The following is a 21600-nucleotide window of genomic DNA, read 5'->3' on the forward strand; positions in this document are numbered from 1 at the left end:
AACATTGGTGTGGGTGACAAATTCTTAGATAAGACCCTCAAAGCACAGGCAACAAACAAATGGGATTATAGCAAACTCAGAACCTTCTGCACACCAAAGTAAATAATAGAGTGAAGAGACATCCAACAGAATGAGAAAAAAATTTGCAAGCTGCCTATGCAACAAAGGATTATAGTCCAGAATATATCAGCAACTTAAACTCAACAACAAAAACAACCAATCTAGTTAAGAAAGGGGCAAAGGATCTCAATAGACAGTTCTCAAAAGAGGATATCAAATGAACATGAAATATATGAAAAATGCTCAATATCACTAGCCATGAGGAAAATGAAAATCCTCATCCCCATCAGAAGAATGCCTATTATCCAAAAGACAGAGGGCAACAAATGCTGGCAAGGATGTGGAGAAAGGGGAACGCTTATACACTGTTGGTAGGAATGTAAATTCCTGTATACACTATGGAAAACAATATGGTGATTTCTTACAAAACTAGAAATAGATTTTCCATGTGATTCAGCAATCTCACTACTGGGTTTATACTCAAAAGACATGAACACAATGTATCAAAGATATATCATCAGATAAATGGATAAAGAATCTGTGGTACATATACAATGGAATATTACTTAGCTATAAAAAAGAAATTCTACCATTTACATCTAAATGGATGAAACTGGAGGACATTACATTGAATGAAATAAGTGGACACAGAAAGACAAATACTGCATGTTTTTCCTTATATGTGGGAGCTAAAATTAAAAATGAAGAATTTTAAAAAGCCAAAAAGAAATGCCTGTGTATCAATATTGTTGCAAATATAGTTTTGTCAAACTTTGTTTCATATCGTTGTCAAACCAATGGTTAAGAATGTTAAATTACCACTCTGACCTCAGAACCAGCCCTTAAGGCATTCTGGTCTTGCTGAAAAGCCCAGGAGAGATTTCAGGCATGGAAAGCCAAGACACAATGGCAAAAAATGCCCTACATGAGAGACCTTGGTGGGTGAGACCCCATTGGAAAGAAGTGGTCAAAGAAGGATATACTTTTCTCTAAAGGGAGGAGAGAAATTCTACTTTGCTTATGGCCTTGGCTAAATACTGATAGAGTTTATGGATTCAAAAGGTTTCCATAACCTAGGCAGCGCATGTCAAGAGCCTCAGGTGTTAATTGTTAAATTAACAACAGGAATCGTTGTGCATTAACTCCCCATACAGGACCTCTGTCCTCAAAGAGTTTTATTATGAGAGCTAACAGTAAAATTTGTTCTCAAAGATTTACTTCATTTTGATGTATTAAGTGGAGGATAGTCATGTCTCATAAGTTTTAGATATGCCTAAGTGCCCAACTCCATTGTTTGTTGTATTAGGTGATTCTTTAATTAATGATAAAACTCATTCTCAAGGATTTACTTTCTTTTAATGTACTAAGTGGATGATATTCTTATGTTTCATAAGTTATAGTTATGTCTAAGTGCTCGCAAAATATGTACATTCTTGGGTGCTTCTTTAAAGTTAATTTTCTTTTTTTAGTTTTTTAATTTATTTTTTATTTTTTTGCCAGGCAGAGTTAGACAGTGAGAGAGAGAGACACAGAGAGAGTTACAGACAGTGAGAGAGAGACAGAGAGAAAGGTATTCCTTCTGTTGGTCACTCCCCTAATGGCCACTACGGCGGCACTGCGCCGATCCGAAGCCAGAAGCCAGGTACTTCTTCCTGGTCTCCCATGCGGGTGCAGGGACCCAAGCACTTGGGCCATCCTCCACTGCCCTCCCGGGCCACAGCAGAGAGCTGGACTGGAAGAGGAGCAACCGGGACTACTACCTGGCACCCCAACCGGGAATAGAACCTGGGGTGCCGGCCCCACAGGTGAGGATTAGCCAAGTGGGCCACGGCACCGGCCAGTTAATTAAGTTTCTTTTTTTTTTTTTTTCTTTTTTCTTTTTGACAGGCAGAGTGGACAGTAGAGGGAGACAGAGAGAAAAGTCTTCCTTTTTGCCGTTGGTTCACCCTCCAATGGCCGCCGCGGTAGGCGCGCTGCGGCTGGTGCACCGCGCTGTTCCGATGGCAGGAGCCAGGTGCTTCTCCTGGTCTCCCATGGGGTGCAGGGCCCAAGCACTTGGGCCATCCTCCACTGCACTCCCTGGCCACAGCAGAGAGCTGGCCTGGAAGAGGGGCAACCGGGACAGGATAGGTGCCCCGACCGGGACTAGAACCCGGTGTGCCAGTGCCGCAAGGCGGAGGATTAGCCTACTGAGCTGCGGCGCCGGCCTATAAGTTTCTAAAAGAAAAGAAGTGAAATTAACTTTGAGAAGCAATGACTTTGAACAGCCCTTGTCTCAACTGTTGAGGAACAGGTTTTTTTTTTTTTTGGGTGCAAATTGTTGAACTCTTTACTTAGGATAGAGTTGGTTTTCTGTGTATAAAATTCATCAAAAATGGATCTTATTGGAGAATGGGACTGGGAATGGCAAAGGGAGGAGGTGAAAGGGTAGGAGTGTGGGTGGGAGGGCAAGTGTGGTGGGAAGAATCACTATATTCCTAAAGTTGTACTTATGAATTTCATGAAGTCTATATTCCTTAAATAAAAGGCTTCTTTGGGAAAAAAAAGGAATATTATACTAGTGTAGTTTTAATGATCTGTGATTATTTTTAAGTTTACTACATATGAAAAAAAATAAATATCCCAATTAGACAAAAAAAAAAAAAAGAAAAAAGAAACAAACACAAAAAAATAATTAAGACAGCCTCTAAGACTTTTGGATACCATCAAACAAACAAATGTTAAAAAATTTGGAGATCTTCAGCCGACACTGTGGCTCAACAGGCTAATCCTCCGCCTAGCAGCGCCGGCACACCGGGTTCTAGTCCCGGTTGGGGCACCTATCCTGTCCCGGTTGCCCCTCTTCCAGGCCAGCTCTCTGCTGTGGCCAGGGAGTGCAGTGGAGGATGGCCCAAGTGGTTGGGCCCTGCACCCCATGGGAGACCAGGAGAAGCACCTGGCTCCTGCCATCGGAACAGCGCGGTGCACCGGCCGCAGTGCGCCTACCACGGCAGCCATTGGAGGGTGAACCAACGGCAAAAAGGAAGACCTTTCTCTCTGTCTCTGTCTCTCTCTCACTGTCCACTCTGCCTGTCAAAAAGTAAAAAAAAAAAAAAAAAAAAAAAAAAAATTGGAGATCTCAAGGAAAAGAGAGGAGTAAAGGCATAGAAAACCTATTCAAAGAAATAATAACCAAAACTCCTCCAAATGTTAATAAAGGTGAGGACATCTAAGGTTCAGGAGGCCCCTAGAACCCCAAATAGACCTGACCAGAAAAGATCCTTACTGAGATACATTATAGTCAATCTCTCAAAATTATAACACAAGGAAATAGTTTTAAAACCTGAAAGAGAAAAACACCAAGTCACATGGAAGGGAATCCTCAGGAGACTAACAGCTGACTTCTCAGCAGATTCTTTATAGCTCTGGTGGATGCGAGTGGAGATGGAATCATGTGTTCCAGTTTCTGAAAAGCAAAAACTGCCAACCAAGAATACTATACCCAGCAAAGCTGTCTTTCAGAAATGAAGTAAAGACTTTCCAAGGCAAGCGAAAATGAGGGAATTTATCATCACCAATAGGGCCTTATAAAAGGTGCTTGAGGGATTTGTAGCTACAGAACCAAAGAAAAACAACTACCACCATGAAAATATGTTAAAGTATAAAATTCAGGAAAAGGACAAAGGATAGTTAAAATAAACAGAAGAAAAAAAATTTTAAATGACAGCAGGCACTACTTACCAATAATAATCTTGAATATAAATGGACTAAATCCCCTAATTATTTATTTTTAAAATAGCATGATTATGTGTAAAGCCAGTTTTTCTTTTTCTTTTTTTAAAGATTTATGTATTTATTTGAAAGTCAGAGTTACACACGGTGGGGGGAGGGTCTTCCATCTGCTGGTTCACTCCCTAATTGGCTGCAACAGCCGGGACTGCACCGATCCGAAGCCAGGAGCCAGGAGCTTCTTCTGGGCCTCTCACGTGGGGTTAGGGGCTCAAGGACCTGGGCCATCTTCTACTGCTTTCCCAGGCCATAGCAGAGAGCTAGATTGGAAGTGGAGCAACTGGTACCCATATGGGATGCCGGCACTTCAGGCCAGGGCATTAACCCGCTATGCTACAGCGCCAGTCCCTAAATCCCCTATTTAAAGATGCAGATTGGCTTGAGTGGATAAAAAACATGACTCAGACAATTTCAGGACAGCCTCATGGAGCTGCCCAGCATTTGCTTCCACCTTCATAGAAAAGAACCAAAACAGCAAATACATAGAGTTTTGAGCTAAGCGCCCAAGAACAACAGAGTTGAGTAAGGGAATAACTAGAACCCAAACAGAGACCCTGGATGGAAGCACAGCAAGAGAGACAAAGCCATCTGGCAACTGAGCCCATTTGCATGAATGTCTTCCCTGGGCAACCTTGGCTATACGAGGAGCCCACAGTCCCCACCCTCCCCTAAGGACAGCTCCCTGGAGAACTGAGTCTCTCTGAGTCAGAGAGGGAACAACCATTATATCCACCACAACCCTCAGAGCACATGATGCATCAGTGTAGCTGCTGTCTTGAGGAAGAAGGTACTGTTGGAATTCACACCACGCCAGGCTCCAGAGAGAAGTCCCAGCATGTCCTCATCCCTGGGGATGCACAGACATTCCACCACATGGGCAAGAAATACCGCAGCCTCGTGAATCCAATTAGATGCGGCAGAGCAGCAGTGGCCCAAGCACTCTAGCACCATAGCCCTCTGCACTACAAGGGACAGGGGGAATATAGAACAGTAGGGGGCTCCCTCTCTCAGGACCCCTGAAGTATGGGCACCTGCTCCCTTACACTTGAAGCCTGTCTTCCCCTCCCACTTCTTCCCTCCTGCCATCCAGGGCATTCCTCACTGGGACCCACACACACTGGGATTCCCATACAGGGTTCCCGTGGCAGGCCCTCATTTCCCACTGCTGCTCAGAACTTTGTGCATCCTGGGATTGTTTGCACATCTGACCTGCCCCAGTGCCAGGTTGGCCTGCTCACAGAACCGTGCTACTTCCACAACTCCAGCTCTTGGGGAACGGCTGGATGTCCACACACTGTCATTTGCAGAGTTAGCCCAGACTGCTGCCAGCAGCAATGATTTTTTTTTTTTTTAGGATTGATTTATTTATTTGAAAGTCAGAGTTACGCACAGAGAGAAGGAGAGGCCAAGACATAGAGGTCTTCCATCTGCTGATTTACTCCCCAATTGACTGCAATGTCCAGAGCTGTGCCGTTCTGAAGCCAGGAGCCAGGAGCTTCTTCTGGGTCTTCCACATGGGTGCAGGGGCCCAAGGACTTGGGCCATTTTCTACTGCTTTCCCAGGCCATAGCAGAGAGGTGGATCAGAAGTGGAACAGCCGGGACTTGAACCAGCACCCATATGGGATGCCGGCACTGCAGGTGGTGGCTTTACATGCTATGCCACAGCGCCGGCCCCAACAATGCTCTTATAATTCCAATACCTCCCATAATTATTGGTGGTCCCTGTGCCCACTCAATCTTGGTGCCAGCACCACTCTCAGAGCTCTAGCCCCCGACTTGGGCAGTGGCTGGAAGCCTGCATGCCCAGCATGCTCCTGGTGTTAGTTTGGCCAGCTCCAAGCACTAGTGCTGCTCCCAGAGCTCTAGCTCCTCACTTGGGTGGTGGCTGGGGATGTGTGCACCTGTCCTGCCCCCTCTGCTCCAAGCATCAGGATCACTCCCACAACTCCAGTCCTTCCCTTGAGGAATGACTGGAAGATGAGGTGCCCAATCATATCCACTGGGCCCCAGGCATCACTGCTGTGTCCTGGGGTCTGCATTGATGGGAAGCTGGAGTCAACAGCCAGAGTTATCAGTTGAACCCAGGTACTCTGCTGTGGGATGCAGCCTCTTAACCACTAGGCTAAGTGTCTGCTTATACCAAACTTTCAAGGAAGAACCAACACCAATTCTTCTCAAATGATTCAAAAAAATTGAAAGAGTGAGAACCCTTCCAAGCTCATTCTGTGAGGCTAGTATTACCTCGATTCCAAAACTAGATAAGGACACAACAACAACAACAAAAAAATAAAGAATATCCTTTTGAACACTGATACAAAAATTCTCAATATAATACTAGCAAATTGAATCCAGCAACACATCAAAAGGGTCATTCACTCTGACCAAGTGGTATTTATCACGATGCAGGGATGATTCCACATACACGAATCAATAAACATAATATGTCAGATTTACAGAATTAAGGATAAAAAAAAACATATGATTGGGGCTGGCGCTGTGGCGTAGCAGGTAAAGCTGCTGCCTACAGTGCCAACATCCCATATGGACGCTGGTTCAAGTCCATATGCTCCACTTCTGATCCAGTTCTCTGCTATGGCCTGGGAAAGCAGTGGAAGATGGCTCAAGTCCTTGGGCCCTTTACCCTTGTGGGAGACCTGGAAGAAACTCCTGGATCCTGGCTTTGGATCAGCACAGCTCCAGCCACTGCAGCCATCTGGGGAGTAAACCATCTGATGGAAGACCTCTTGCTCTCTCTCTCTCTCTCTCTCTCTCTCCCTACCTCTGCCTCTCTGTAACTCTGCCTTTCAAATAAATAAATAAATAAATCTTAAAAAAAAAAGGGCTACACATGACAAATCCACAGCCAATATCCAACTGAATAGGGAAAAGCTATAAGCATTTCCTCTAAGATCTAGAACCAGACAAAGTTGTCCATTCTCACTGCTCTTATTCAACATGGTCCTAGAATTTTAGCCAGACCAATTAGGCAGGAAAAACAAACTAAAGACATACAAACAGGAAGGGAAGAAGTCAAATGATTCTTGTTTGCAGAAGATGTTTCTATATATGGATATGGAAGTACATAAAGACTCCATCAAAGGACTATTAGAACTGATAAATTTAGTAAAGTCATAGCATGCAAGATCAATACATAAAAACTAGTAGCATTTTCATATACCAATTATGAATTCAAAAGATAAAGAACTGGGGCTAGTGCTGTGGCGCAGCAAGTTAAAGCCCTGGACTGAAGCGCCAGCATCCCATATGGATGCCAGTTCTAGTCCCAGCTGCTCCTCTTCTGATCCAGCTCTCTGCTATGGCCTGGGAAAGCAGTAGAAGATGGCCCAAGTCCTTGGGCCCCTATACCCACGTGGAAGACCCAGAAGAAGCTCCTGGCTCCTGGCTTTGGATCGGCACAGCTCCGGCCTTTGTGGCCATCTAGGGAGTGAACCAGCAGATGGAAGAGCTCTCTCTCTGTCTCTACCTCTCTCTGTAACTCTGTCATTCAAATAATAATAAATAAATATTTTTAAAAAAACAAAGGATAAAGAACTTATAAGAGCAATCCTACCCACAATAGCTATAAAATATTAAGTATCTTGGCTAAAATTTAACCAAGAATATGAAAGACCCTTACAGCAAAAATTAAAAACCACTAATGAGAGGGCCAGTGCTGTGGCCTAGTAAGTAAAGCCACTGCCTGCAGTGCTGGCATCCCATTTGGGTGTAGGCTCAAGACCTAGCTGCTCTTCTTCTTCTTCTTCTTCTTTTTTTTTTTAAAGATTTATTTATTTATTTGAATGGCAGAATTAGACAGAATCAGATGCAGAGAGAGAGAGGGAGAGGTCTTCTGTGCACTGGTTTACTCCCCAGATGGCTGCAATTGCCAGAGCTGAGCTGATCTGAAACCAGGAGCCAGGAGTTTCTCCCAAGTCTCCCACGTGAGTGCAGGGGCTAAAGGATTTGAAACATCTTCTATTAATTTCCCAGGCCATAACAGAGAGCTGGGTCAGAAGTGGAGCAGCTGGGACTTGAACTAGTGCCCACATGGGATGCTGACACTGTAGGTGGCAGCTTTACCCACTACGCCATAGTGCCAGACCCTGCTTTGCTTCTGATCCAGCTCTCTTCTATGGCTTGGGAAAGTAGTAGAAGATGGCCCAAGTCCCCTGCACCTACATGGGAGACCTAGAAGCTCCTGCTCCTGACTTCTGATTGGCCCAGCTCTTGCCATGGCGGCCATTTGGGGAGTGAACCAGCAGGTGGACCAGCCTCTGCCTCTTCTCCCTCTGCCTCTCAAATGAATACATAATTCTTAAAAAATTACTAATGAAAGAAGTCAAAAGTAACACATATACAAAATGATTGGAATAAATAATATTATTAAAATGTCCATACTACCTAAAGGCATTCACAAATTCAATGCAATCTCCATCAAAATACCCATGACACTCTTCACAGAACTAAAAAAAAAAACTGCCATGCAATTAATATGGAAGCACAAAAGGCTCTGTAAAACCAAGACAGTGTTGAACAAAAAAATAAAGCTGGAGGCATAATGTCAGATTTCTATATAATAAGATATGCTACAAAGCTATTGTGAACAAAGCATAGTACTGGTGTAAAAACAGACACAATCTACCTTTGACAAAAGCACTGAAAACATATCCTAGAGAAAGGATAGTATTTCCAATGATGCGTGTTGAGAAAACTGGATATCCATATGTAGAAGACTGAAACTAAATCCCTTACTTCTCTCTACATACACAAATCAACTGAAAATGGATCAAAATGATGAAAATACTAGAAGAAAACCAAGGGGGAACCCTTCAACACATTGACACAGGCAATGATATTTTAGATGGCTTCAACAATACAAGCAACAAAAGAAGAAATTGACAAGTGATCTTTATATTAAATTAAGAAGCTTCCTATTCAGTAGAGGAAACAATCAACAAAGTGAAGAGACAGCTAATGGAACGGGAGGAAATATTTGCAAACAATGCATCTGACAAAGAATTAATCTCCAGAGTATCTAAGCTCAAATAAGCTCAACAGCAAAAACCCCAAATAAAAGGGCAAAGGATCTGAATAGACATTTCTCAGAAAAAAGAAATATAAATGGCAAAAAAAAAAAAACAACATAAAAAACCCTCCACGTCACTAGCTATCAGTGAAATGCAGATCAAAACCACAGTGAAGTATCATCTCACTCCAGTCAGAATGCCTATTACCCCAAAGTCAAAGAATACCAAACGCTGGCAACCATGTGGAGAGAAGGGACCCCTATACACTGTGGGTGGGGAGGCAGATTAGTACCACTGGACAAAAGTGTGAGGTCCTCAGAAGGCTGGAAACATTCCCATCATATAAGGATTCCACTTCTGGGTTTATATCTGAAGGAAGTGAAATCAGCATATGAAAGAAATACTTGCATTTCTGTGTTCATTGCAGCACTATTCCCATCAGTGCCAGAATACAGAATCAGCCCAGGCATCCACTCGTGAATGGATGGATAAAGAAAATGTGTTATATATGTGCAATGGAATATTCAGCCATACAAAATGCAATCTAGGAGACCAGCTTTGTGGTGCAGCAGGTGAAGCTGCCACTTGCAACACTGGCATCCTATATCAGAGTGCTGGACTTATACCAATCTGGCTTCCTGCTAATATGCCTGGGGAAGCAGTCGAAGTTGGCCCCATGTGAGAGACCAGATGGTGTTCCTGGCTCCCGGCTTCAGCCTGTCTCAGCCGTGGTTGTTGTGGGCATTTTTGGGGAGTGAACCAGCAGATGAAAGATTCTCATCCTCTCTCTCTCTCTCTCTCTGTCCCTCCCTCCCTCTCTCCCTCCCTCCCTCTCCCCCTCTCTCCATTTCCCTCTCTCCCTCTCCCCCTCTCCCTCCCTCCCTTCCAAATACATAAGTAAATCCTTAAAAAAGTAGATTTTGGTATTTGCAGCAAAATGGATAGAAGTGGAGGTCATTATGTTTAGTGCAATAAGCCAGACACAGAAAGATGAATACTGTATGTTCTCTTTCATATGTGGAAAATTTAAAACCATTGATCTGATTTTAGAATAGTGACCACTGGAGGGGTGGTATGGGGGAGAGTAGAGGGAAATTGCGTAATGGTAAGAAAACAAAGGTAGCCCCGTGTAGTTCAGTGTGGCATACTGTAGTGCACAGTAATGTGTTATAAACTATGTAAAGAACTCTAGGGGCCAGCATTGTGGTACAGTGGGTAAAGCCTGCCAACAACGCGTATGGGTACCTGTTCGTGTCCTGGATGCTCCATTTCCTGTCCAGCTCCCTGCTAGTGGCCTAGGAAAAGCAGTGGAAGATGGCCCAAGTGCTTGGGCCCCTGCCACCCATGTGGGAGACCTGGAGGGGGCTCCTGGCTCCTGGCTTCAGGAGCCTTTGCATTGTGGTCATTGTGGCCATCTGGGGAGTGAGCCAGCTATCTGTCTCGTCCTCTCTCTCTGTTATTCTTTCAAATAAATAGATGAATCTTAAAGAAAAAAACAAAAACAAAAACAAAAAGCTGATAGGCTCCAAACATAAAAAAAGAGATAAGGGAATGGAGGTACTAATTGATTTGATCAGTTTATGCTGTAAGAGTTGAAATATTACAGTATACCCTGTAAAAATGTACACATATTAACATGTTAATCAAAAATCTTTTAAAACAAAAAGTTAAACAAGTTTAAAAAAAGCAATGTGTGGATTTCAAGATATTTTGCACCAAAATAAGCCTATCTTTTAGTTACATTTTTCTATGAACCTTTTGAAGTGCTGTCATATATTGAATTTTTCTCTGAATCTGTCATTTCTGATTCCAGAGAAGTAAGAGCTGCTAGTGAAGTTGTTTCCATTTTGTGTCCTGTGCACTCCATCTCAGAGATCTTACCCTTGGTTTGCTCTTTTTCTCTGGACATGGAATCTGGACTTTGATTTTGTAATCAACTTTGGACTCCTGACTCTGAAAACCCAATTTCTTTAGCAGGTTGTTCTCTGGAATCAGTCCTAAAGTAAGGGTTGGTTGCTTATAAATGTCTTGACAAGAGTTTATGATTGAGAGGAATTATGGCTGATATGACATTGTCTGGATTCTTTAAGTCCTCTCTTCAGGGTGATCTTGTCTATGGCCTTGGCTTGATTTTAAAGCCTTCTTAAATTCTGGTCTTTTCTGAAATCAGTGCCTAATTCTTCGATTCAGAAAAACAAGTCTGGATTCTTGACTCTTCTGTGTTGGTTTCCAAAGAAAGTTTGCATTTGGCAGCATCACTTAGGTAAGGTTTTTGGTTGAAGGTATTGGGGATTTTCAGCTGGTTATCTGTGAATTTGGTGTGACTGCAATTCAATGTGATGGCTTTGTTTGAATTGCTGTCTGGGGCCGTGTTAGAAGAGAGTTTTTGTGTCTAACCATCTCCCTAGGAGCAGGTTTTAAGTAAGAACAGTTCATTACTTATTTCTTTCTTGGATTGTGCTTCTGGTGCTGTCTCTAAAAAGTCACCATTATACCCATGTTCATGCACGTTTTCTCTCAAAGTATCTTTCTGTGTTTTATTATTTTTTTATTTTTACATTTAGGTCTATGGCCATGATGAGCTCATTTTTTGTGAAGGGTGTAAGATGTCTAGGTTCATTTTTTGCATGTGAGTGTTGAGTTGTTTCAGTACTATTTGCTAAAAAGACATTTTTTTTTTTTTGCAGGCAGAGTTAGACAGTGAGAGACAGAGAGAAAGGTCTTCCTTCCATTGGTTCACCCCCCAAATGGCCGCTACAGCCAGCGTGCTGCGCCGATCCGAAGCCAGGAGCCAGGTGCTTCTTCCTGGTCTCCCATGTGGGTGCAGGGCCCAAGCACTTGGGCCATCCTCCACTGCCTTCCTGGGCCACAGCAGAGAGCTGGACTGGAAGAGGAACAACCGGGACAGAACCGGTGCCCCAACCGGGACTACAACCCGGAGTGCTGGCGCCGTAGGCGGAGGATGAGCCTAGTGAGCTGCGGTGCGGCCAGAAAGACTATCTTATCAACTGTATTGCCTTTGCTTCTTCATCAAAGATCAGTTCACTTATATTTTCCAGTTCTATATCTGGGCTCTCTATTCTGTTCCATTGGTCTACTTGTTCTTTCACCAATACTATACTGTATTGACAGGCAGAGTTAGACAGTGAGAGAGAGGGACAGAGAGAAAGGTCTTCCTTCCACTGGTTCACCCCCCAAATGGCCACCACGGCTTTTGTGCTGCGCTGATCCAAAGCCAGGAACCAGGTGCTTCTCCTGGTCTCCCATGTGGGTGCAGGGCCCAAGGATTTGGGCCATCCTCCACTGCACTCTCGGGCCACAGTAGAGAGCTGGACTGGAAGAGGGGCAACCAGGACAGAATCTGGTGCCCTGACCAGGACTAGAACCTGGTGTGCTGGTGCCGTAGGTGGAGGATTAGCCTAGTGAGCCATGGCGCTGGCCTACTATACTGTCTTGATTTTTGTAGCTTTGCCCCTCAATATAAACTTTAGAATCACTTTATCAATATCCACAAAAGAAATTGCTGCAATTTTGATTGGGCTTGTCTAGAATCTATGGATGAATTTGAAAGGAACTGCCCGGTTGCTGATACTGAGTTTTCCTATCCATGTACATAGAATATCTCCCTATTTATTTAGTTTCTCTTTCATCAGAGTTTTGTAGTTTCTCTCATTTGAGTTCTTGTGTACTTTTTTAAGATTTACACATCAATATTTCATTTTTTGAGGTGTTAAAGGCAATGATTTCTTTTTTTTTTTTTTTAAAGAATTATTTTATTTGAAAGTCAGAGAGGGGCCGGTGCTGTGGTGCAGTGGGTTAATGCCCTGGCCTGAAGCTCCAGCATTCCATATGGGTGCTGTTTCTATTCCTGGCTGCTCCTCTTCCAATTCAGCTCTCTGCTGTGGCCTGGGAAAGCAGTAGAAGATGGCCCAAGTGCTTGGGCTCCTGTACCCACGTGAGAGACCTGGAAGAAGCTCCTGGCTCCTGGCTTTGGAATGGCGCAGCTACAGCCGTTGCAGCCAATTGGGGAGTGAACCATTGGTTGGAAGACCTCTCTCTCTCTGCCTCTCCTCTCTCTGTGTGTAATTCTGACTTTCAAATAAATAAATAAATAAATAAATCTTTTTTTTTGTTTTTTTTTTTTTAAAAAAAGGTCAGAATTACATAGAGAAGGAGAGGCAGAGAAAAAGAGGTCTTCCATCCGATGGTTCACTCCCCAATCAGCCACAATGGCTGGAGCTGTGCTGATCCAAAGCCAGGAACCAGGAGCTTCCTCTGGGTCTCCCACATGGGTACAGGGGCCCAAGGATTCATGCCATCCTCCACTGCTTTCCCAGGCCACAGCAGAGAGCTAGATTGGAAGTGGAGCAGCTGAGACTCGAACAGGCGCCCATATGGGATACTGGCACTGCAGGCAGCGGCTTTACCCGCTATGGCACAATGCCAGCCCCAAAGGCAATGATTTTTAAAAATCATTTTTATTTGAGATGCAAGGGGGAAGTGAGGATGATTGGGGGGATAGAGAGACAGTGAGACAGAGACACACAGAGAAAGAGTACACCCCCCACCCACTAGTTCTCTCCCCAAATGTTTGCAATGGTCTGGCTCAATCCCAGCTTTAGCCTGGCTGGGAGCTGGGAACTCAGTCCAGGTCTGCAGTATGTGGGGCAGGGACTCAATCACCTGAGCCATCATTTCTGCCTCCCAGAGTCAGCAGGAAGGAGCAGAAAGGGAGTCCCAGAAGCTGAGTTGGGACTTAAACCCAGGCATTTTGATACGGGATGTAGGTATCCCAAACAGTGTCCTAACAGCGGGGTTAAATACCCTCCCCTAAAATGTTTTTAATTTCAAATTCCACTTGCTTGCTTTTGTGATTTAGTAAAGCTATTGGCTTTTCTACATTAACCTAGTATCCTGAAATCTTTCAATAATCAATCCAGGAATATATGTGTTAATTCTTTCAGATTTTCTACATAGCCAATCATGTTTTCTGTGAAGACAATTTTATTTATTCCTTTACAATCTGTATTTTATTTATTTCCTTTTTAAATCTTACTGTATTGTCTAGGATTTCTAATATGATGTTAAAAAGCAGTGGTGAGGGGCTGGCACTATGGTGTTGTATGCTAAGCCTCCACCTGTGGCAACAGCATCCCACATGTCGAAGCTGCTCTCCTTCCAGTCCAGCTCTCTGCTATGGCCTGGGAAAGCAGTGGAGGATGGCCCAGGTGCTTGGGCCCTGTATCCATGTGGGAGACCTAGAAGCAGCTCCTGCCTCCTGGATTTGGACTGGCCCAACTCCAGTCATTGTGGTCATGTGGGGAGTGAACTAGGGGATGGAAGACCTTTCTCTCTGTCTCTCCTTCCCTCTGTCTATAACTCTACCTCTCAAATAAATAAAATCTATATAAAAAACAGGGGAAAAAAAGCAGTGTTGAAAGGAGCTAACCTCTTTTTGGAATTTTCTAAAAATTATTGTTCTTGTTATTGAAAGATGGAGTTACAGAGAGGGAGAGGCAGAGAGAGAGAAAGAGAGAAAGAGAGAAAGAGAGAGAGAGAGAGAGAGAGAGAGATCTTTCATCTGGTGGTTCTCTTCCCAAATGGCCACGACGGCTGGAGCTGGGCCAGTCTGAAACTAGAATCAGAAGCTTCCTCCAGGCCGCTGACGTGGCTGCAGGGGCCCAAGCACTTGGGCCATCTTCAATTGCTTTCCCAGGCACATTAGCAGAGAGCTAGATCAGAAGAGGAGCAGCTGGGACTCGAACGGGCGCCCATATGGGATGCAGGTGCTGCAGGTGGTGGCTTAACCCACCATGCCACAGCAACGGCCCCAAATTATTGTTATTTGAAAAGCAGAGAGAGGGGGGTGGAGGGAGAGAAGGAGAGGGAGGGGGGAGGGAGGAAGAGGGGAAGAGAGAGGGAGAGAGAGAAGAGAATTGATCTTCCATCTATTGGTTCACTCCCCAAATGCCTGCAGCAGATGGCTGAAACCAGGAACCAGTAACTCATGTGGTGTCAGGGACCCACATAACTGAACCACCACCTACTGCCTGCCAGGGTAGCGTGAACAGGAAGCTGGACTCAGAAGCACAGCCAGGACGTGAGCCCAGATCCTCTGAGTGGCAGCAGTGATACAGGCAACATCTTAATTGTTGTGCCAAACACACACCCCATCCTTGTTTCTGTTTATAGTGGGAAACTTTTAAGTTCCTCACCACTAAGATAATGTTAGCTGTAGGTTTTTTGTAGATTTTTTAAAAATCAAGTTAAGGACATTCTCTTCTATTTCTAGTTTTCTGGGAATTTTTATCAAGAATGTGTGTTGGATTTTGTCAATTGTTTTTTTCTGCATCTACTGATGATACTGTGTTTTTTCAGTAGTATTTTGATATGTAGATTACTTTAATTGATTTTCAAATGTTCATCAGCCTTGTATACCAGGAATAAACTCCACTTAGCCATGGCATATACCTCTTTCCAAACATTGTTGGATTTGATTGGCTATATTTTGTTGAGGACTTTTGCATCTATGTTCATGGGAGATACTGGTCTTTAGCTTTTTTTTTTGTAATATTTCTGTCTAGTTTTGATGTTAGGGTAAGGCTGCCTCAAAGGATAAATGAGGGAGCATTCCTGTTTCTTTTATCTTCTGGGAGAGATCATATAAAATTGATATAACTCCTTCCTTAAATGTTTGATAGAATTCTCCAGTGTGCCGACCTGGACCTCAAGATCTGTTTTGGGAGGTTATCATTGATTCAGTTTAACAGATACAGGTCTATTCAGATTATTGATTTCTTCTTATGTGCATTTTGGCTGACTGTGCCCTTGTCCTTTAAGGAATAGGTCCATTCTTTCTAGGTTATCAAATTTGTGGGCATAGATTTGCTCAAAATATTATAACACTATTAATCCTTAATTATCCTTATAATGTTCACAGGTTCTCTATAGAAGTTCCCTTTTTTATTACATTAGTAACTTTTGTCTTCTTTTTAGTTAGCCTGGTGAGGTTATTAATTAGATTGTACTTTTTTGTTTTTTAAAATATTCTCTCCTGATTTTCTGCTTCAATATCATTTATCTCTGCTCTAATTTCTATTATTTTTCCTGCTTACCTTGGATTTAGTTTTCTGTTCTTACTTTAGTTTCCTAAACTAGAGTATTGATTTTAGAGCTTCCTTATTTTCTAATATATGCACTCAGTGTTCTAAATTTCTCCCTAAGCACTACTTTGGCCACATTCTAAAAATTTTGGTGTTATGTGACCATTCTTAGTTTATGGCATTTCAAAATTTCTTTTGGTATTTCTTCTGTGATCCAAGTGCCTTGTTTGATCTTCAATTTTGGGAGAGTTTTCTAGTTCTCTCTGTGGTAACCACTGGTTTTAATGGGCACGCACAATGTATGTTGTTACACGCTGCCATTGGCTCAGGAAGGGCTATTCCAGTTTATCCTCTCTCCAGCTTGTCAGCACCCATTCTGCCCCACCCCCCACCCCAATGTGCCAAACCTTGAATGTTTCCCTGTGTTGCGATTTACATTTCTGTGATTTCTACTGCTACAAGCGTTTATGTGTTTATTGCTGTTCTGCATTTCTACCATAAATTGTCTATGCTTGTTTTTCTGCTGTGATATTTTTCTTCTGGTTTCTAGGAGTTCTTATATGTTATTGCATTAATCCTTTGTCTGTAATAGATACTGAAACATTTTCTCCCAGTGTGCTTGTCTTTTACTCTTGTTTATGGCACGTTTTAAAAGTCTTTTTTTTTTATATTTATTTGAAAGGGAGAGCTACAGAGAGAGATAGAGATCTTTCATCTGCTGATTCATTCCTTAAATGACCACAAAGGGCTGGGCCAGGCTGAAGCAAGGAGCCAGGAAATTCATCCAGGTCTCTCACTTGGGCCATCTTCCACTGCTTTTCCCAGGCTCATCAGCAGGGAGCTGGATCAGAAGTGGAGCAGCCAGGACATGAACTGGCACACATATGGTACTGCTATGCCACAATGCCAGCCCATGTTTATGGCATTTACATTTTTAACATTATATTAAATAATATCTAATCTCTGATTTCTAGACTCTTTGTCTCCTTGGTGAAGATATTTTTTGACTCAGTGCTATTAATGAGTTATTAGGTGGTTCTCCAGAGGGTAGATTAGTATAATTTGTTGGATTTTTTAGCTAAAAAGTTTTGTACAGTTGATTGATTATCAAAGAACCTGACGAAGAGGAGGACACCCACTTCACTGTGGTCTAGATATTGCTATAGAATTCCTGACTGTAATTCTGTGACAATACCCATTTTATGGATAAGGGAATAGGTAATTGACCAAAGTTGTGCGGTACAGGCTTTGGGACACACAGGGAATACATGAATCATTATTGGCTGAATGAATGAATGAACTGGGATTTTATCCTAAGCTTGTCTGACTCAACCCAGCTCCTTCTCGATCCCATTGTTGCTCCTTGTTCTCTCTGTACCAAGGAGCCTGGGCTTTGCACATTAGGGTCAGAGACAGATCATCGCAAAACAGAGCATTCTACATTTGAGTTACAATTTCCCATCTTATCCAAAGCCTCAAATCTGGCTAATTGTAGAAGGGACAAAGATAGAACTTAGGTAAAGGATAACCTTTTGGTTTTAGGTCTGGATTTTGCACAGAACAACCACAGGAGGTAGAGAAAACAGGTAGGAGTCCAATCTTTAGCAGTAATGCTATCAGGCAGCAGGAAGTGCATCTCTAGGGAGGCAGCGAGCGTTGTCCTCTGCAATTTCACTTGGATCCCTGGCATCTGCGACATACAGAGTCCCTGGTGGGTGGGCAGGATTCAGTTTTATAAGCCCTTTGAGTCTACTTTCCTTATCAATTTCTTATCTCTTTCAGAACATGCTTCTGGAACTTTCATCAATTATGAAGAAATAACACACCAGGAGCAGCTAACTGGTCTCTACAGGAGGAAAGCTGTGCCTCCATCAAATTGCGGAAAGAGGACCCACACGCTCCACAGACACCCAGCAGGTGATGGGCTGTGTACAGAATGCTCCAGCCTGGGCTCACCTCCCCAGGGGACCTTTATCAGTCTCTCACTGCCCTGCCTGGCACACTGTTGGGGGGCAGGTCCAATGCTCAGGCAGGGGGCAGCTGTGTACCAACAGAGAAAATCTAGGGCAAGGGCTGCTGTTGCCCTGAGGAGGAGGACTGGGCTAGAGCCCTCTTTCCCAGCGTGCTGCTGGGACATCTTTGCCTGGAGAGCACACCAGCTCTGCAGGAGCAGCAGCAGCAGCAGCAGTAGGCCCTTGGAACATGAGTCTAGAACAGGTCTAGAGTTCTGTGTTTACCCTTGGCTCAAACAGGCTTCCTGTTGGGAGAGACAGACAAGAGATAAAAAGATGGCCAGGGCAGGGGTAGGGGTTGGGGCACTGGCAGACACACCTTCCATTTGCAGTTTGTGTGCAAATGCCCACAGCAGCCGGGGCTGTATCAAGCCAAAGCCAGGAGCCTGGAACTAAATCTGGGTCTACCATGTGGGTGGCAGGGACCCAAATACTTTAGTCATCACTCACTGGCTCTCAGGGAAGCTGGATCAGAAGCAGAGGAGCCAGGACTTGAATCAGGCAGTCTGACACGGGATGCAGGAGTTTCAAGTGTTGTCTAATTGCTAGGTCCAACTCCTGTCCCATTGCATGATTTTATTGTATTCTGCTAGGATCAGTCATTGGTAGGAGTGATGCCCATTATTTGGTGCAACAGGTGTTTCCTGCAGATCGGCATATGCCAGCACCTCTTCCTCAACCTCCCCGCCCTTCGGCTGGTCCTGAGTCATCCAAGGAGAGGGGTCCCCAAAGCACTTAGCACTTCCTGTAGCACAGACTGGGCAGCCCTATGATGCACACCAGGTAGTCATTCTGTGGGACTGTTGGACTTATCTGAGTTCTGAGAGCCATAAGTGTGGGCTCAATTCCCACGGAAAGGGCCACTTAGCTCCTCCATCCCATGGCCAGACTCCCCCAGTCCTGACCACGCCCTTTGAACGAAAGGCTTCATTATAAGGAGAACCAATCTGGTACAAGGTCACAAAGCACTGTGGCACCTGTGAGATAAAAGTCCACGGGAAGGCCGGCTCTGTGGCTTAACAGGTTAATCTTCCACCTTGCGGCGCCGGCACACCGGGTTCTAGTCCCGGTTGGGGCGCCGGATTCTATCCCGGTTGCCCCTCTTCCAGGCCAGCTCTCTGCTATGGCCTGGGAAGGCAGTGGAGGATGGCCCAAGTCCTTGGACCCTGCACCCTCATGGGAGACCAGGAGAAGCACCTGGCTCCTGGCTTCGGATCAGCGAGATGCGCCGGCCCCAGCAGCTATTGGAGGGTGAACCAACGGCAAAAAGGAAGACCTTTCTCTCTCTCTCTCTCTCTCTGTCCACTCTGAAAAAAAAAAAAGTCCACGGGAAATGCACGCAGTGGCACCTGCCTCTGACCTCATTCCTACCTCCTGCACCCTAACATAACTGTTTCAGCTCTCCTGCTCCTACCTGTCACTGCTCACACCACAGCGGGCTGCTGGACAGCCTCTCCCACCTCATGCCTGCCTGTGCGGGACTGGCATCCAGCAAATGCTTTGCCTTTAATGCCTTTCTTTGTAGTAGCCTTTTTAAAAAGATTTATTTTACTTATATGAAAGACAGAGAGAGGGGTCTTCCATCCGCTGGTTCACTCCCCAGATGGCTGCAATGGCCGGAGCTGCACCGATCTGAAGCCAGGAGCCAGCTTCTTCCAGATCTCCCACGTGGGTTCAGGGGCCCAAGGACTTGGGCCATCTTCTACTGCTTTCCCAGGCCACAGCAGAGGGCTGGATCAGAAAAGGAGCAGCCGGGGCTAGAACCGTTACCCATATGGGATGCCGGCGCTTCAGGCCAGGGCTTTAACCCACCGTGCCACAGTGCAGGCCCCATGTAGTAGCCTTATAATTATAGTAACAAGTACCATTTTGGGGGGATGAGAGTAGTTTTTTTTTCCCCAAGAAGCATGTACTAGATGCACCTGATTTCTAGGAGGCACTCTGACCATTAGAAGTAAGCTCCCCATTACAGGAGACATTCAACAGCTGGGGTTTTGCACAAGGGAGCTTAGCATTGGCCGTGCTGCTCTGTGCTTCTTGCCTGAATGCTTCCTGGGTTGTCTTTGTAGTTGTGCTTTTTTAGAAGTAGAAACGATGTAAAGAAGATAAACTTTTTTTTTTTTTTTTAAAGATTTTCCCCCTGGCTCCAGCAGAGGTCCTTCAAGTCCCCTGTGTTTCTTTCTTTCTTTTTCTTTTTTTTTTTGACAGGCAGAGTGGATAGTGAGAGAGAGAGAGAGAGAAAGGTCTTCCTTTTTGCCGTTGGTTCACCCTCCAATGGCCGCTGCGGCAGGCGCATCTCGCTGATCCTAAGCCAGGAACCAGGTGCTTCTCCTGGTCTCCCATGCGGGTGCAGGGCCCAAGGACTTGGGCCATCCTCCACTGCCTTCCTGGGCCATAGCAGAGAGCTGGCCTGGAAGAGGGGCAACTGGGATAGAATCTGGCGCCCCAACCGGGACTAGAACCCGGTGTGCCAGCGCCGCAAGGCGGAGGATTAGCCTGTTAAGCCACGGCACCGGCCGAAGATAAACTCTTTCACAGTCAGTCTGTGGAAGAGCTAGTGAAGACCAGGTAGATGGGGCCATGTCCAAACAGGTGCCTTCCAGGGGCAAACCATATTCCAAGTGCTCACAGCATATTCCAGGGGTAGGGACTGTCCGGGTCACAGTGACATCATTTGGCCTGGCCCTGCCAAGGCAACAGGAGGCAGGATTCGAAATCCAATTAATCTGTAGCAGGCTACTTCTTAAGTTGATCGTTTTGTATGCCAGGTGAATGATGTTCTACATATCCAAATGGCCCTTGGCAGAAAATAGTGCTCTATCCTTGAGTACCATTGTGTGAAGTTATTACTGTTCATCCCTATTTTGTAGATAGCTAGGCTCAAAAGATTCGGTAATTGTTTCACCAAAGGTCACACAGCTGAGGTGTGTGCTGGAATCCAAACCCACAGGCTGCATCCCCCAGGCCCACACTCCTCCAGGAAGCCCTGCCCTCCTGGTTGTTAGAGTCAGTAGCCTCTGGGCAATGATTTCTTTACACATCTCTCTGCTCCTGTAGTCTGGGAGACCTTGAAGGATAAGGCCCGTGCATTTCTAACTCTGGACCCTTAGCACGCATCACAGTGTTGTCTGAGTGAATCTATGTTTATGTACAGATGCCAAAGCCAACAGCTCGGCGATGGCTTCCTCTTCTGCAGTCTTTGTTCCTTAGCCACTGTTCTGTCCAGTCATGTCATGTCAACAGGCTTATTAGGAGCCTCTTTCAGAGGCCCCTATGGCATTTCCTCCTTTTGTAATTTAAATTTCCTTCACCTGTAAAGCCTTTACAGGGTTGGCAACCACACTGCACAAATAGAGGTTAAAGAAAAAGCACAAAGGGCCTGGCATCAGGTGTGATGATGTTTCCAGTGACTGCAGGCCACTGTGTTTCTGAAGGTTTCCATCCCTTGCTTTAGGATGAGGTCCCCTGCCTTGGAGATGCGCTGGTCTTCAAGAGGAAAAAGTACAAACTAGCCAGAAAAGTGGCAGGTGTGTTAGGGTGGCTGTGGGGAGAGGAGGTGTCATGTACAGTGACAGGAAAGACACTCGCCTAATGGGACCTGTGCTTTTGTCCTCTCTCTGGGCCTTCA

At 44.8% G+C, this 21600-nt stretch overlaps 1 protein-coding gene across 1 annotated transcript in view; it reads left to right on the forward strand.

Annotated features, from left to right (window-relative positions):
• GJA10 (gap junction protein alpha 10) overlaps window positions 1-18088 on the forward strand; it is a 35677-nt gene extending 17589 nt beyond the window's left edge. Inside the window, exon 2 of the mRNA XM_062187612.1 lies at window positions 17743-18088. Coding sequence (XP_062043596.1) covers window positions 17743-17781 — 39 coding nt within the window. The 3' untranslated portion in view covers window positions 17782-18088. The remainder of the gene's footprint in view (window positions 1-17742) is intronic.
• Window positions 18089-21600: the final 3512 nt, after the last annotated feature.

This window comes from Lepus europaeus, chromosome 3 (assembly GCF_033115175.1).
Source record: "Lepus europaeus isolate LE1 chromosome 3, mLepTim1.pri, whole genome shotgun sequence".
NCBI classification, from domain to species: Eukaryota; Metazoa; Chordata; class Mammalia; order Lagomorpha; family Leporidae; genus Lepus; species Lepus europaeus.